The 16,331-nt window shown below is 43.9% G+C and overlaps 1 protein-coding gene across 1 annotated transcript in view; it reads left to right on the top strand.

Annotated features, from left to right (window-relative positions):
* The window catches only part of LOC126187747 (UDP-glycosyltransferase UGT5-like), a 73,437-nt gene that overhangs the window by 37,353 nt on the left and 19,753 nt on the right, over positions 1–16,331 (top strand). Inside the window, exons 2-3 of the mRNA XM_049928999.1 lie at positions 3,443–4,023; positions 16,100–16,322. Of these exons, the coding sequence (XP_049784956.1) occupies positions 3,520–4,023; positions 16,100–16,322 (727 nt within the window). The 5' untranslated portion in view covers positions 3,443–3,519. The remainder of the gene's footprint in view (positions 1–3,442; positions 4,024–16,099; positions 16,323–16,331) is intronic.

Raw genomic sequence — 16,331 nt, 5'->3', positions numbered from 1 at the left:
AGTTCCTTCGCGTACTCTGTGTAAAATTGAACTGGTATCCCATCAGGTCCAGAGGCCTTCCCTCTTTTGAGCGATTTTAATTGTTTCTCTACCCAAGTAGACATCCCGCAGAACGTATCAAGCATAAAAAAGACAATCTCAAATTTTCAAAGAGGACTATACCTTTAAGTAAGTATACGAATCACGGTTCAACGAAGGTTGCGCAGGCAAGTATCGTAACCAAGTCCCTGTGCATAGTGTGTTACAATTTTCACCTGAGAAGCACCACTGACGTCAGAAACACCTAACAGACATCAAGTGCCCACAACACTTATTATCTGTAGGAATAGGTTTACTCTGTACTGAACATACGAGAGTCGCTCGAAAAGTGATGCAACTCATGTAATCTTGGCCAGCTTGGGGTGAAAATTGCGGAATTTTTTTTGTCACATCTTCAGCCGCTATAGTTTTATGAAGTTCCAATTGGTGGCGGCACTTACATGTAGCCTTCCAAATGGTGTCTGAAACAGAGCCGGCCGCGGTGGTCTTGCGGTTCTAGGCGCGCAGTCCGGAACCGCGCGACTGCTACGGTCGCAGGTTCGAATCCAGCCTCGGGCATGGATGTGTGTGATGTCCTTAGGTTAGTTAGGTTTAAGTAGTTCTAAGTTCTAGGGGACTGATGACCACGGCTGTTAAGTCCCATAGTGCTCAGAGCCATTTGAACCATTTCTGAAACAGAGGTGAGTCCAAACAGGGAGCTCTCACTGGATTTCTTTTTGCGGAAAACCAGAGCATCGCGGAATTCACAGCCGCTTTCAGAATATGTAGAGAGATCCAGCAGTGAACAAAAGCGCGGTGAGTCGTTGGGCCAGGCGCCTCCCAGCATCACAACAAGTCGATCAAACCTGTCCGATCTCCTTCGTGGTGATCGGCCACACTCAGCTGCGAATCTTGCAATGTTGGAACGTGCTGACACTCTGATTTGAGGTGATCGATGGATCATAATCACGTCGCTGCTCAAATAGTCGTCTATACAAGTAGTAGTGAACACTCGTCCACCAGTTGTACATAAACGGGTGTGCCTGCTGGCTTCGCCACCGCCTAAGAAAAGATCGTAAATAGCAACGAAGGACCATTTGTGCCGAACTGCTGGCCCATTACGAGGCGAACCAAACCTTATTCCATGGAGTAGCATCACACCACCTCTCCTCAGAAGGAAAAGATCGAAGGGCACCCTCCGCTGGTAAAGACAAGGCGACGCTGAAGAGTTGTTTCCTCATTGCCTGACGATCGTCTCTGAAGTGTACTGTCCGTCCATCAGGAATTTGGAGAAATAATTTTAGCGTGGTCGACGCCACAAAAGTACGAAAGAACTTCTTCTTCCCCATGACAACGCAAGGCCTCAGACAAGTCTGCTCACCCGAGAGGAGCTCAGAAAACTTCATTGGACTGCTCTTCCTCACCCGCCATACAGTCTGGATCTCGCATGTTCCGACTTCCATCTGTGTGGCCTAATGAAGGATGCACCCCACGGGAAGTAGTACGTGGACCATGAGCACGTTACTGCCGTAGCAAGGTGTTGGCTCAGTCGTCGACAAGTGGGCATGCAGGCCCTCCCAGTGTCATGGCATAAGATCGTCGCATTGAACGATTATTGTGTTGGAAAATAGTGGTTCATAGCCAAATGAGTATTGGTATCCCGGATAAAACAAAACATTTAAAAAGAAGTGATGCGTTACCTTAATGAATGCCTCTCGTACGCTCGCATAAGAATGAAAGTTTAATCAACGTATGGCACTGGCATGGTCCTAATAGAGTATTAGTTTGGTAGCTTTTATTCAACGTGTGTTCTTGTTGTTGTGGTCTTCAGTCCTGAGCCTGGTTTGATGCAGCTCTCCATGCTACTCTATCCTGTGCAAGATTCTGCATCTCCCAGTACCTACTGCAAACCTACATCCTTCTGAATCTGCTTAGTGTATTCATCTCTTGGTCTCACTCCACGATTTTTACCCTCCACGCTGCCCTTCAATGCTAAATTTGTGATCCCTTGATGCCTCAGAACATGTTCTACTAACCGGTCCTTCTTTTTGTCAAGTTGTGCCACATACTCCTCCCCAATTCTGTTCAATACTTCATCATTCGTTATGTGATCTACCCATCTAATCTTCAGCATTCTTCTGTAGCACTCCACTTCGAAAGCTTCTATTCTCTTCCTCTCCAAACTATTTATCGTCAATGTTTCACTTCCATATATGCTACACTCCATAGAAATACTTTCAGAAACGACTTCCTAACACTTAAATCTATACTCGATGTTAACAAGTTTCTTTCTTCAGAAACGCTTTCCTTGCCATTGCCAGTGTACATTTTATTTCTTCTCTACTTCGACCATCATCAGTTATTTTGCTCCCCAAATAGAAAAACTCCTTTACTACTTTAAGTGTCTCATTTCCTAATCTAATTCCCTCAGCATCACCCGACTTAATTCCACCACATTCCGTTATCCTCGTTTTGCTTTTGTTGGTGTTCATCTTATACCCTCCTTTCAAGACACTGTCCTTTCCGTTCAACTGCTCCTCCAAGTCCTTTGCAGTCTCTGACAGAATTACAATGTCATCGGCGAACCTCAAAGTTTTTATTTCTTCTCCATCGATTTTAATACCCACTCCGAATTTTTCTTTTGTTTCCTTTACTGCTTGCTCAATATACAGATAGAATAACATCGGGGAGAGGCTACAAACCTGTTTCACTCCCTTCCCAACCACGGCCTCCCTTTCATGTCCCTCGACCCTTATAACTGCCATCTGGTTTCTGCACAAATTGTAAATAGCCTTTCGCTCCCTGTATTGTACCCCTGCCATATTTAGAATTTGAGAGAGTATTCCAGTCAACATAGTCAAAAGCTTTCTCTAAGTCTACAAATGCTAGAAATGTAGGTTTGCCTTTCCTTAATCTTTCTTCTAAGATAAGTCGTAGGGTCAGTATTGCCTCACGTGTTCCCATATTTCTACGGAATCCAAAGTGATCTTCCCCGAGGTCGGTTTCCACCAGTCTTTCCATTCGTCTGTAAAGAATTCGCGTTAGTATTTTGCAGCTGTGACTTATTAAACTGATAGTTCGGAAAGTTTCACATCCGTCAACACCTGCTTTCTTTGGGATATACCACTATCAAATATGATCAGTGAATCTGCCATACAAATGGAAATGAAATCTGCTTATTCGGCTTTTTAAGAAATAATTACTGAGCGGAATCGCTTAAGGAAGTAACTACTGTTCTAGCACTGATATAAACGGCCTACGGGCAGTTTTGTGACATAATATCAGAGTGACCTTGCATGGAGTCTCAGTATAGTCCACCAATAGTAAAAATTTCGACTTTAAACTTGATCATTCTTGAAACTAGACATCTCGCCTGGATGAACAGGCTACGCAATTCAGCTCACTGCTTCCTTTTTCTTTTCAGGTAATCTCAACGTATTCGAAGCGGCCTCGACAACTCTCTTGGATTTGCCGAAGGAGTTCCTTGTGGTTGCTGAAAAAATGTGTCACGGATTTCTGAGGGACGAAAATGTACAGAAGTTGCACAAGTCGGGCAAGAAATTTGACGTCATTATTCTGGAGAACCTTTTCACAGAATGTGTACACGGATACGCTCATGGCCTGAAAGCGCCTGTAATTGTGCTCTCCAGTTTCGCGGGAACGGACTGGATGGCCGACATGGTGGGAAATCCGGCCCCGTACTCTTATGTACCGAACCCATTCCTCGCGTTAGGCACCCACATGAGTTTTATCGAGCGACTTCAGAATACACTTGTAAGTATAGGAGGAAAAGTCATCCGTCAGTTTCTGTATCTGCCAATGCTGGATTCAATTTTACAGACGTATCTGAAAGATCCGTCACTACCTTCATTGTCCGAAATCGAAAGACAGACGTCGCTTCTCCTGGTTAATTACCACTTTACCCACGGATGTCCTCGACCACTTGTACCCAACATGGTGGAAGTTGGAGGGTTGCATGTCAGGCAACCAAAGAAGCTACCCGAGGTAAGTTATGGCAACATTAACTCGAATACAAAATCTTAACGAATCTGGATATGTAGTTATAATACACCTTCTCTGTTGATTAGCGCCGGCCGGTGTGGCCGAGCGGTTCTAGGCGCGTCAGTCTAGAACCGCGCGACCGCTGCGGTCGCAGGTTCGAATCCTGCCTCGGTCATCGATATGTGTGATGTTCTTAGGTTAGTTAGGTTTAAGTAGTTCTAAGTTCTAAGAGACTGATGACCTCAGATGTTAAGTCCCATAGTGCTCAGAGCCATTTTTTTGTTGATTAGCTTTCTCTTACAGTACCTCTTTAAAATTAGTTTCCTCCGGCACTTCTTCTGGCTTAAATGCCTCTTATTGAAATACGTCTAACTCCATACGCATTTACTTGCTTCATACATGGAACAGCTCTGTGTAGATAATCTGTCTTCACCTATGGGATGTCTTTTTCATTATTAAAAACCTGTAAGCTTAATTAAGACTCGCGCAGACGGAAAAAACGAATCCTTAAACAGTAAAATACTGGCGAAAGGCCGGTCTCTGTGGCCAAGCGAGGCTACTAGGCACTTCAGTCCGGAACCGCGCCGCTGCTGCTGTCGCAGGTTCGAATCCTGCCTCGGGCATGGCTGTGTGTGATGCCCTTAGGTGAGTTAGGTTTAGGTAGTTCTACGTTCTAGGGGACTGATGACCTCAGATGTTAAGTCCCATACTGCTTAGAGCGATTTGAACCAATATTGAACTTGCGAAAGTATACAATGGCTAATATGACGAAAATCCACCCTTTGAGCCACGGTATCTTTTTAACAGGCTCCTATGTTCGTTTTCGACGACGGTTTGTGTGCCTACTTCGTTTTCGTCTGCATCTTAAAAGAATATACGGAATCTGTTGGTTCATAGAATAACCTTGTCACCAAATGAGTCAATTTCGTTAGGCATCTTTAAGCACTCAATATCAAATACTGCCGGGAATGTCATGTAACGCGTTTTGAAACGGGTAATGAACCTCACAGAAAGTAAATGACTCTATAAGAAAATATTCAGACAGGAAATGTGATAAATACATTCCGCTAGCGACGTCAACCCATAAAACTGAAATTATGTATATCAACGCTTTGGGACACAATGTGAAAAGCCATCTCAGGTTGCCTGCAGATGATGCTGTCGTTTATCGACTGGTAAATTCATCACAAGATCAAAACAAATTTCAAAGCGATTTAGAAAAGATATCTGTATGGTGCAAAAATTGGCAATTGACCCTAAATAACGAATAGTGTGAGGTCATCCACACGAGTGCTAAAAAGAATCTGTTAAACTTCCACTACACGATAAATCAGTCAGCTCTAAAGGCCGTAAAATCAACCAGACACCTACGAATTACAATTACTAACAATATAAATTGGAAGGAATACATAGGAAATATTATGGGAAATGGTAAGTAAAAGCTCCGTTTTATTAGTAGGATACTGCTTACACTACAGTTGTCCGCTCTCTTTTAGAATACTGCTGCGCGGTGTCGTATCATTACCCGATAGGACTGAAGGGGTACTTCGAAAAAGTTCAAAGAGGAGCAGCACTTTCGTATTATAGCGAAACAGGGGAGAGAGTGTCTCTGTAATGATACAGGATTTGGGGTGGACGTCATTAAAGCAAAGGCGTTTCTCGTTGCGCAGAATCTTCTCACGAAATTCCAATCACAAGCTTTCTCGTCCGAATACGAAAATATTTTGTTGGTGCAGGTCTACAGGCTTATTACAAATGATTGAAGCGATTTCACAGCTGTACAATAACTTTATTATTTGAGATATCTTCACAATGCTTTGCACACACATACAAAAACTCAAAAAGTTTTTTTAGGCATTCACAAATTTTCGATATGTGCCGTTTTAGTGATTCAGCAGCCATCAAGCCGGTAATAAAGTTCCTCCCACACTCGGCGCAGCATCTCCCCATCAATGAGTTCGAAAGCATCGTTGATGCGAGCTCGCAGTTCTGGCACGTTTCTTGGTAGAGGAGGTTTAAACACTGAATCTTTCACATTACCCCACAGAAAGAAATCGCATGGGGTTAAGTCGGGAGAGCGTGGAGGCCATGATATGAATTGCTGATCGTGATCTCCACCACGACCGATCCATCGGTTTTCCAATCTCCTGTTTAAGAAATGCCGAACATCATGATGGAAGTGCGGTGGAGCACCATCCTGTTGAAATATGAAGTCGGCGCTGTCGGTCTCCAGTTGTGGCATGAGCCAATTTTCCGCGGGCTACGCGTGAAACTTGCCCGCACGCGTTCAACCGGTTCTTCGCTTACTGCAGGCCGACCCGTTGATTTCCCCTTACAGAGGCATCCAGAAGCTTTAAACTGCGCATACCATCGCCGAATGGAGTTAGCAGTTGGTGGATCTTTGTTGAACTTCGTCCTGAAGTGTCGTTGCACTGTTATGACTGACTGATGTGAGTGCACTTCAAGCACGACATACGCTTTCTCGGCCCCTGTCGCCATTTTGTCTCACTGCGCTCTCGAGCGCTCTGGCGGCAGAAACCTGAAGTGCGGCTTCAGCCGAACAAAACTTTATGAGTTTTTCTACGTATCTGTAGTTTGTCGTGACTATATCTCAATGAATGGGGCTACAGTGAATTTATGAAATCGCTTCAATCATTTGTAATAGCCCTGTACATAGGGAGAAACGATCATCATAATAGAATACGGGAAATCAGAGCCCCCGCGGAAAGATATAGGTCTACGCTTTTCCGCGCGCTGTACGAAATTGGAATAATGGGGAATTATTGTGAAGGTGTTTCGACGTGTGTGGCCGTGCGGTTCTAGGCGCTTCAGTCTGGAACCGTGCGACCGCTACGGTCGCAGGTTCGAATCCTGCCTCGGGCATGGTTGTGTGTGATGTCCTTAGGTTAGCTAGGTTCAAGTAGTTCTAAGTTCTAGGGAACTGATGACCACAGATGTTAAGTCCCATAGTGCTCAGAGCCATTTGAACCATTTTGTTTCGACGAACTCTCTGCCAGGCACCTAAGTGTGATTTGCAGAGCACCATTGTAGATGTAGATGAATTTCCTAGGTGATACAGCTGTTTTGCCGTATATGGCAAAGCGAGCTTTAAGCGGCTGATTCGTCTTCATGATGCCCACGGACACCACTGGCAACAAGTAGAAGCGTCTGCATGATGAAGCGTCAGTTGTTTCCTGATTATGATGGCTTCCGAGCGTTCTTCTTGTTAGCAAGACACACTCGTCATATCAGCTATGTTCAAAAACTTGATGGTATCATACACTACGCAACAAAACTGAACGATCACTATCTCGAAATTTCGTACCTGCTTGCCATTACGATGTGTAAGTTTGAAATTTGTGTAAAAGGTGCCTACAACTTTCTTGTGTAATGATGCAAAATCGTGGCGCCCACCGCGACACCCAGCGTTGAAATTACGCAGTTTCCTTACGGATGGCCGAGGAAAACGTTTCAGACACACAGACGTTCAGAATCGATTCGGAAACACCTGAGTAGAAGGCGCAGAAGGTTTCAATGAAACACCTCTTTCCGTGGTTAGTCGATTCCCACACAGTTTTCCGTTGAAAACGACAGATCGAAGTGCGATGAGCAGCAGCTTCTTGACAGCCTTTGACATAGCTGATCGCCTCGGACGTTTAAACCCTTCTCTAAGGACATTGTGGGCTGCATCAGGATCGAACGTGGTCGTAACCCCTGGGAGCGCAACGCAAATGCAACTTTTGTCTCACTTTCAAAACCAGTCAACATAATTTGAACGTGTTCAGAAACGTCAAAAGGTACTGATGGTTTTTCAACCCTCCTCTTTCCCGCCCTGCTGTGGCGTTATAGTATGGAAGTGCAACATTAAGAGGCTGCGGGACGCCCTATACTTGCAATGTTAAAATAACGCTTATAAATTACATCTTTCCTCACAAAGTATTTGAGGTAGGAAGTTGAACTTTTTACAGGTCATTTATTGGAATATGGGCTACAACTTAACACAGGGATTTTACAAAACTTTAGTTCAGTTATTAAAGATGATTTTTTTTTCAATTGTAATGAAAATTCGCAAAATTTTTTTGCAATTTTTTATTTACATATTCAGAAATATACAGTTTTTTGGAAAAAGGCTGTGTTAAATTATGCAGAAGGTACTGTGTAACATTTAATGAACGTTTGAAACAAATATGTTTGGAAGATCCTTAGAAAACATGTAATTAGTATGAGAAAATAAAAGTTTTGGGAATCGAGCGACGAAGATTGGATTAACTTTTTAGTGCATTCCAGGTCCATAGGATGGATTATCTTCATCCTCTGCAAACTCCTCCTCCAGCTTCCTCTTGTTCCTCCTCCTGTTTACTCTTGCTTGTATTTCTAGACTCTTTACAGCCCTGTCTGCAGCCCGAAGGCGTACCTTGTCTAAAGCAAGCATCGCTCGTACCATGTTAGAATGTTATTATTTACAGTAATAACACATACCTTTGGCTTTCCAACATTTCTCCTTTTCTTAAAAGCCTTCAGAGGATTTCTAATAACTTTACTTTTACTCATTATTATACTTCAACAAAACAGAGACTGAAGAAACAGAATTAATTACGAATATTTTCGAGATAACGACAGAGTAAATATACACGAAACAATCGACAATCACACCAGCGATATATATTGAACCATCACAGGTTAGCCACAACACATACTTTATCTCACATCACTAAAATGTACCTGATGAACACGGACGTTAATAATAACACCATTTGACAGCAGTTTAACAGCGCCACAGCGGGTCACGCCCATGTAGAACACATTTCAAAAAAAAATTTAAAAATAGTTGTAGTCTTCGGAATTGAATAAATTATATATCTACTAAAAGGTAATAGTATGCAGATTCAGAAAACGCAAAAAAGTAAAAATTGAACTTTTCATGATTTTGAGCCTTTCCGGAGCCCCTTAAGACGTGCGTGAATAAAACGGCAAATGGTCCCTCTAAGGCCCTCCAGTTTCGGATATATTCGGAAATACCCTCAGTTCCTCTACATTAGTTATGTACCTGCAGGTTAGGTAACCTTTTAGACTGCTCCTGGGTAGGGTTAGTTACATGTTCCACAGATCTTGAGAGGTTCCATGCCCTCTTTTGCATGTGTCCTTTCATTTTAATCAATTTCATTAATGTTCTATGTCATTGCATGGTAATAACAGACCGAATAAGGTTATTGTAATGAGAGTATTTGTACTGAGAGCTCAAAAAATACTTTTCACTCGATTCCTAAACATGTTGTTTTACTTCCCTGGGTGGCTTGCGCGAGGCGAGCATCGGAGGACGCGGCACACTGCATTTCCGGTTGGGGGCTGCACTGCCCTGAATTCTGAGAGGTTCGTACAATAGGCTTAAGCGCCTGGCGTAACGACTGACGTCGGTTGAGTTTCACCTATTGTATGCAGGGCGAAACGACTTGCGAGACAACTGAGTTATAATGTTACTTAAAATCCGTCTTGATTTCAAAAAAAATTTTTATTATTCATATGACCGGTTTCGGTTCATTCAGAACCATCTTCAGATCTGTAAAAATAATTATACTAATTTACTATTTCACGGAAGCAAATGTTTTTCATCCTATCTAATCAACATCAAATGTACCAGAACGTACCTGATATTTCAGTTACAAGAGTAACCCGTCCAAATCCAGCAACTTCCGACAGCTGGCGTCTGGTACATTTGTTACATTCCATTTGTACATACTGTATTCAGTAGATCTTTTTTATATTAAAAATATTTGTTTAAAATATGTAGACGTCAAAGTTAAAATCTGTACTTGTCAGGATTAAAAACAGTAAAATTATCATTTTTATACGATCTAAAAGCATAGGGTGATTTATATATCTATGGTGCTGGTGTGAACTAGTTTTCCTCTACGGTCTGCTTCCGTGGTTCCCGCCATTTTGGTGTTGTGCCGCGGTGCGCTCAGTCGTCTGATGTCCATCGCCGCGGGCAAGAGGGCCGCACAGGAGGGCCCCGTCAACGACGCCAGGCGCTGCACGCGTCTTCCGGCTTCTCCACCGCACACCATCTCTCATCCCTCGGCCTGGATCTCCACACGCAACAGTTGTCATCTTAGTAGGTCGTCATAAATGCTAAAATAGGCGTTATGATTGAATTCGTTTTGATCGTTGAGGATTAAATTCGGATCTTTATTTTTGTGGGTGTATATTTCGATCTCTTCCAAGATGTTAAGAAACCGCCCCTTATGAGCTCTATGCAGGATTTCTAAATTGTTTTCAATATTCGTGACTGAGTGCTTTGTCGCAGCCATATGCGCCCCAAAAGCTGTTTTGTTTTGAGAGTAGGTGTGCTCCCTGAATCTGGTTTCAAAGTTCCTACCAGTCTGTCCTAATTTCAGGATTCATGTGTATATAAGATCAAATGTAATGACTGATGTAAACAATATATAGGACAGACTGTACAAAGGACAGTATGTACAAATGGAATGTAACAAATGTACCAGACGCCACCTGTCGGTAATAGTGTTATAATTAATATAAATGACGTGCACTCTGCCAACCAATTTTATGTGACGTAGCATGTGAAAGTTGCTGGATTTGGACGGTTTACTCTTGTAACTGAAATATCAGGTACGTTCTGGTACATTTGATGTTGATTAGATAGGATGAAAAACATTTGCTTCCGTGAAATAGTAAATTAGTATAATTATTTTTACAGATCTGAAGATGGTTCTGAATGAACCGAAACCGGTCATATGAATAATAAAAAAATTTTTGCAATCAAGACGGATTTTAAGTAACATTATAAAATCGCTGATTGCTGTTGTCCCACAAGACATTTTGTCTGTTTTTGCAAAGACATCTGAGGTTCGCCGCAGTTTATGTATTTACAGTTCTGGCGCGTCAGGAACGAAGATTCCTGGCACCGACTGACTGCATTGTCCTCTTGATTCTCAGAATTGTGGACCGTGCCCTGCTGGGCGCGACTGTCTGGCGCCAGGAAGGCCAGTGGTCTAGGCAGGTTGTTTTCGTAGCAGGTTCAGTGCCCTCAGCTGAATAGTAGAGGCATGATTTGTCGACTTAAACTGAGGCTGCTCGAAACCGCAGGGAACGGTCGCTATTGGCGCGAATGATATTCCGAGACAGTGTGGGGGAAATCAGCACTGAATGCTGATTCGCGGTTTTCGAGGAGAGTAGGGAGTTGAGCAATGCTGGCTTCGCTCTTGTATTGCATCACAGTGCGGAATTCGGGATCTGATCTTCGTCGGGGTCGGACAGTCTTGCGACTTGGTCGCTCTTTTTCGGAAAAACTTAAAATTCACGGACAGCCTTCGAGGCCAGGGGTTGAAATAGTGTTGCTGCACGGCAGAAGTCGGGGCCTACGTCATCAGGACGCTGCCTACCAATGACGTGCTGCAGGTTTCAGTACGGGTACAGTATTTTGCGGCTCCAGCATTGCAGGACCTTATCAATTTTATACTGAATCCCTCAGCAGCACACGTACTCGCTTTGCTACAAGTCCACCTCGCTTGTTTCTCCATGTGATCCCATTTGAGCTCTCACTACTATTTGTGAAACTGGTATATAGTTGGGAGATTAATATTTGGTTCATTAGGACCTCCACTCATTATCATCAATCTATTGCATCACAGAGAGAAGGAGCCCCTTGTTCTCCAACACTTATTCTGATAATATTTCAGTATACCCTATCCTTTAACCTAGTGTGTGTGTCGACAACCATGTACATTTATGTTCTGATGTATAATAAATCTCATTGTAATATTTAATCCGCATATCACTTTGTAGATATAAGCAGAATCCCATTTCCGGTTGTTTATTATGATAAAGTTCTGTTTCTGACTAGATTACGATTTTTAATAAATTATTGTGAGTGTGCACTCCTTATTTTACCAACTAGCAGGCTCCACCATCATTTCCTTCCGTTACCGTTGTGAGCGTAATTAATTAGCTGGTAGATATGGAGGGGGTCGAGTGCATGTCTCGTTCTCATACAAGATTCGTCTAAATTAAAGAGGTACAAACTCTCCTCAACCAGCGGCGACTCGCAATCTTTGCAACGATTCTTTATCGAACTGTGGAACGAATAATTTTAATTAACATTAATGAACACATTATCATTTATACCAGTATAAACTGAAGGTGGCGTTGGGAGAAAGGAAAGGGAAGAGAAGGGGCTGTCGATGTCACTTGGAATTTGTCCTCAACAACATGGACGAGTTAAAAAAGAAAAAAATAAGAAAAAGAAAACAGTGACATTCATGATTATAATACCAGAAGAAAGAAAGACACTATCCCCTACTTAACCTATATGTGGCGCAGAATGGGGTAAAATACGGTGCTATAAAACTTTTCGATAAATTAGCAGATGAAATAAAATTTCTGAGAGCCAGCAGTAACAGTTTGAAAAATAAATTGACACTCCTTGACAATTTCCATACCATAGGTGAAATCTTGAATAGGAATAAATAAACCTATAGGTGTAATACATGAATTTTGTGCTATTTAAGGGAATGGGTAGTTAATAAAAATTTTAAGCTGAAAAAAAGGAAGCCTTGGTTCGTGTGTGCATTTCTTATGCACTTGAAACGTTCCACAACATAACGGTAACCGTGAGAGTGATGCTTACTTTCATTCCATAATGTCATATGGGATTATTTTTTGGGGTAATTCATCAAGCCAAGCTAACGTTTTCCGGGCACAAAAACGTGCAGTAAGAATTATATGTGGTGTGAACTCAAGAACATCCTGCAGAAGCCTGTTTAGGGAACTAGGGATACTAACTACAGCTTCCCAATATACACTCCTGGAAATGGAAAAAAGAACACATTGACACCGGTGTGTCAGACCCACCATACTTGCTCCGGACACTGCGAGAGGGCTGTACAAGCAATGATCACACGCACGGCACAGCGGACACACTAGGAACCGCGGTGTTGGACGTCGAATGGCGCTAGCTGCGCAGCATTTGTGCACCGCCGCCGTCAGTGTCAGCCAGTTTGCCGTGGCATACGGAGCTCCATCGCAGTCTTTAACGCTGGTAGCATGCCGCGACAGCGTGGACGTGAACCGTATGTGCAGTTGACGGACTTTGAGCGAGGGCGTATAGTGGGCATGCGGGAGGCCGGGTGGACGTACCGCCGAATTGCTCAACACGTGGGGCGTGAGGTCTCCACAGTACATCGATGTTGTCGCCAGTGGTCGGCGGAAGGTGCACGTGCCCGTCGACCTGGGACCGGAACGCAGCGACGCACGGATGCACGCCAAGACCGTAGGATCCTACGCAGTGCCGTAGGGGACCGCACCGCCACTTCCCAGCAAATTAGGGACACTGTTGCTCCTGGGGTATCGGCGAGGACCATTCGCAACCGTCTCCATGAAGCTGGGCTACGGTCCCGCACACCGTTAGGCCGTCTTCCGCTCACGCCCCAACATCGTGCAGCCCGCCTCCAGTGGTGTCGCGACAGGCGTGAATGGAGGGACGAATGGAGACGTGTCGTCTTCAGCGATGAGAGTCGCTTCTGCCTTGGTGCCAATGATGGTCGTATGCGTGTTTGGCGCCGTGCAGGTGAGCGCCACAATCAGGACTGCATACGACCGAGGCACACAGGGCCAACACCCGGCATCATGGTGTGTGGAGCGATCTCCTACACTGGCCGTACACCACTGGTGATCGTCGAGGGGACACTGAATAGCGCACGGTACATCCAAACCGTCATCGAACCCATCGTTCTACCATTCCTAGACCGGCAAGGGAACTTGCTGTTCCAACAGGACAATGCACGTCCTCATGTATCCCGTGCCACCCAAAGTGCTCTAGAAGATGTAAGTCAACTACCCTGGCCAGCAAGATCTCCGGATCTGTCCCCCATTGAGCATGTTTGGGACTGGATGAAGCGTCGTCTCACGCGGTCTGCACGTCCAGCACGAACGCTGGTCCAACTGAGGCGCCAGGTGGAAATGGCATGGCAAGCCGTTCCACAGGACTACATCCAGCATCTCTACGATCGTCTCCATGGGAGAATAGCAGCCTGCATTGCTGCGAAAGGTGGATATACACTGTACTAGTGCCGACATTGTGCATGCTCTGTTGCCTGTGTCTATGTGCCTGTGGTTCTGTCAGTGTGATCATGTGATGTATCTGACCCCAGGAATGTGTCAATAAAGTTTCCCCTTCCTGGGACAATGAATTCACGGTGTTCTTATTTCAATTTCCAGGAGTGTATTTATTCCTTAATGAAATTTGTTATTAAAAATATATCACTTTTTCAAACCAACAGCTCAATTCATGGAATCAGTACTAGAAATAAGAATAATCTTCAAAAGGATTTAAAGTCACTTAGTCTTGTACAAAAAGGTGTGCATTATTCAGGAACACACATTTTCAATAACTTGCCAGCAGCCATAAAAAGCTTAACAACCAATGAAATTCAGTTTAAGAGAAGCCTAAAGGATTTATTGGTGGCCAACTCCTTCTACTCCATTGATGAATATCTTAGTAAAACCAAGTGATTTGTATTTAAGTACAACATAACTTCTGCACAATTTCAGTGCAGTAATGTGTTCACTGAAAATTTGTGTGTCTGTGTCTGTGTGTGTGTGGTTGTGTGTAAGTATAATCTAACTTCTGCACCATTTCAGTGCAGTAATGTGTTCATTGTAAATAAGTATTACAGTAGTTGTATTACATGTTTATTACCTTATAAATAAATAAAAAACTTTTTTTTAAATTCAGTTCTTTAGTATTTGTAAAATGACTCTTAGTGTTCATTACAAAATGACGATCATTCCACTTGGGACCTGTGGAATGGTACATTAGCTTATTTGTTCTACTTGTAAATATTTGTCATGTATTGTTGTTTTTCTGACATGTTCCACATCCTGGAGGCCCTCCTCACTACGGATCAATTGGAATGAAAGTAAATCTAATCTAATCTAATTTAATAGAACGCGTAACTGACTAACTAACTAACCTGCATCGGCACTTTGTGCGGAATCACCAGCGAAAGAACAGGCACCACGCTGTCGTACAACAAGTTATCATTTTACTCTTAATTTTTTATTTGCTTTTGCCAATTTCCGGCGCTAGAGCACGTGCCAGGCTGGTGTCGAAGTGTCTGAGAGGCACATTCGTAACTTTCTCAACAAAGTTGCGTGGGTGCACCGAGGGTACTGTCGAACTTGGCGGGCAGGGGGGGGGGGAGGCGGCTTCTTAGAGGGCACTTCACTGCTTTACCCACCCACATGATAGTGTTGCAAGCGATACAAAGGCGGCGGTCACTTTGCACACCAAATGGGTGCGTCCACGTTCAGTGTGGATGTAGCCCCACAGAGTCCTTAGAGAAGTGTGGAAACGTCCGAAAACTACGCAGTATTTAAGGTTGTCAACAACATCTTCCTCTTGGGCATCACACTGCGATCTGTCGTTTTCAACAGCGAACGGTGTAGGAATCAACTCCCAGGGAAATGAGGTGGTTTCATTGACGCCTTTTATTGGACACACTGTGTGTGTGTCTGAAATGTTTTCCTCTGCCACCCATAAGAAACCCGCGTGATTTTAACCCTGGGTGTCACGGCTCTGACCTCATCGCAGAGGCGTCCAAAGAAGTGGTGAAACGGATAAGAGCAGCTGTGAAGATCTTCCCATGGTGTTACACATTGTTGGTGAAATTTGGTGCCCTTGTGACATCACAGATCCATGTTATAGTTAACTTGATCTTTTGAGCTGTGGCCTTTGTTTCACACGTGTCGACACCTCGGCGTTTGAAGCGTCAACGGACCAGGGCGCCGCGCTTCTGCAGTGTCACAAAGGAAGGCCGTAGGTACCTTCGAGCCAAATTTCAAACTTATGCGTCATAATGGAAGGAAATTGCCAGATTTGGGAAAAGCGATCCTCTGATTCTGTTGCAAAGTGTACGCATCTCCTGCAACGTATACCACATTAAACCCAGCACCACAGGTAAAATTGCAGTTAATATTAAAGCGTCCAACAGATAAATATGTACCTATCACTAGCTGTGAAAATATGTAGATATTCTGCTGAAATAACTTCCCTCTGATGCAGGATATACAAAAGTTTCTGGACGAGGCCACGGACGGAGCGATATACTTCAGTATGGGCTCTAACCTGCAAAGTGCTCACTGGCCTCAGGAGAAGCGGTCCGCCTTCCTGAAGGTGTTTTCGCAGCTGAAGCAGCGAGTCCTGTGGAAGTGGGAGACGGACTCGATGCCCGGCCAGCCGCCCAACGTGAAGACGGGAAAGTGGTTGCCGCAGTCCGACATACTGGGTGAGTCGC

Source organism: Schistocerca cancellata, chromosome 5 (assembly GCF_023864275.1).
Source record: "Schistocerca cancellata isolate TAMUIC-IGC-003103 chromosome 5, iqSchCanc2.1, whole genome shotgun sequence".
Taxonomy (NCBI): domain Eukaryota; kingdom Metazoa; phylum Arthropoda; class Insecta; order Orthoptera; family Acrididae; genus Schistocerca; species Schistocerca cancellata.
This window is presented reverse-complemented; position numbering and strand designations above follow the sequence as displayed.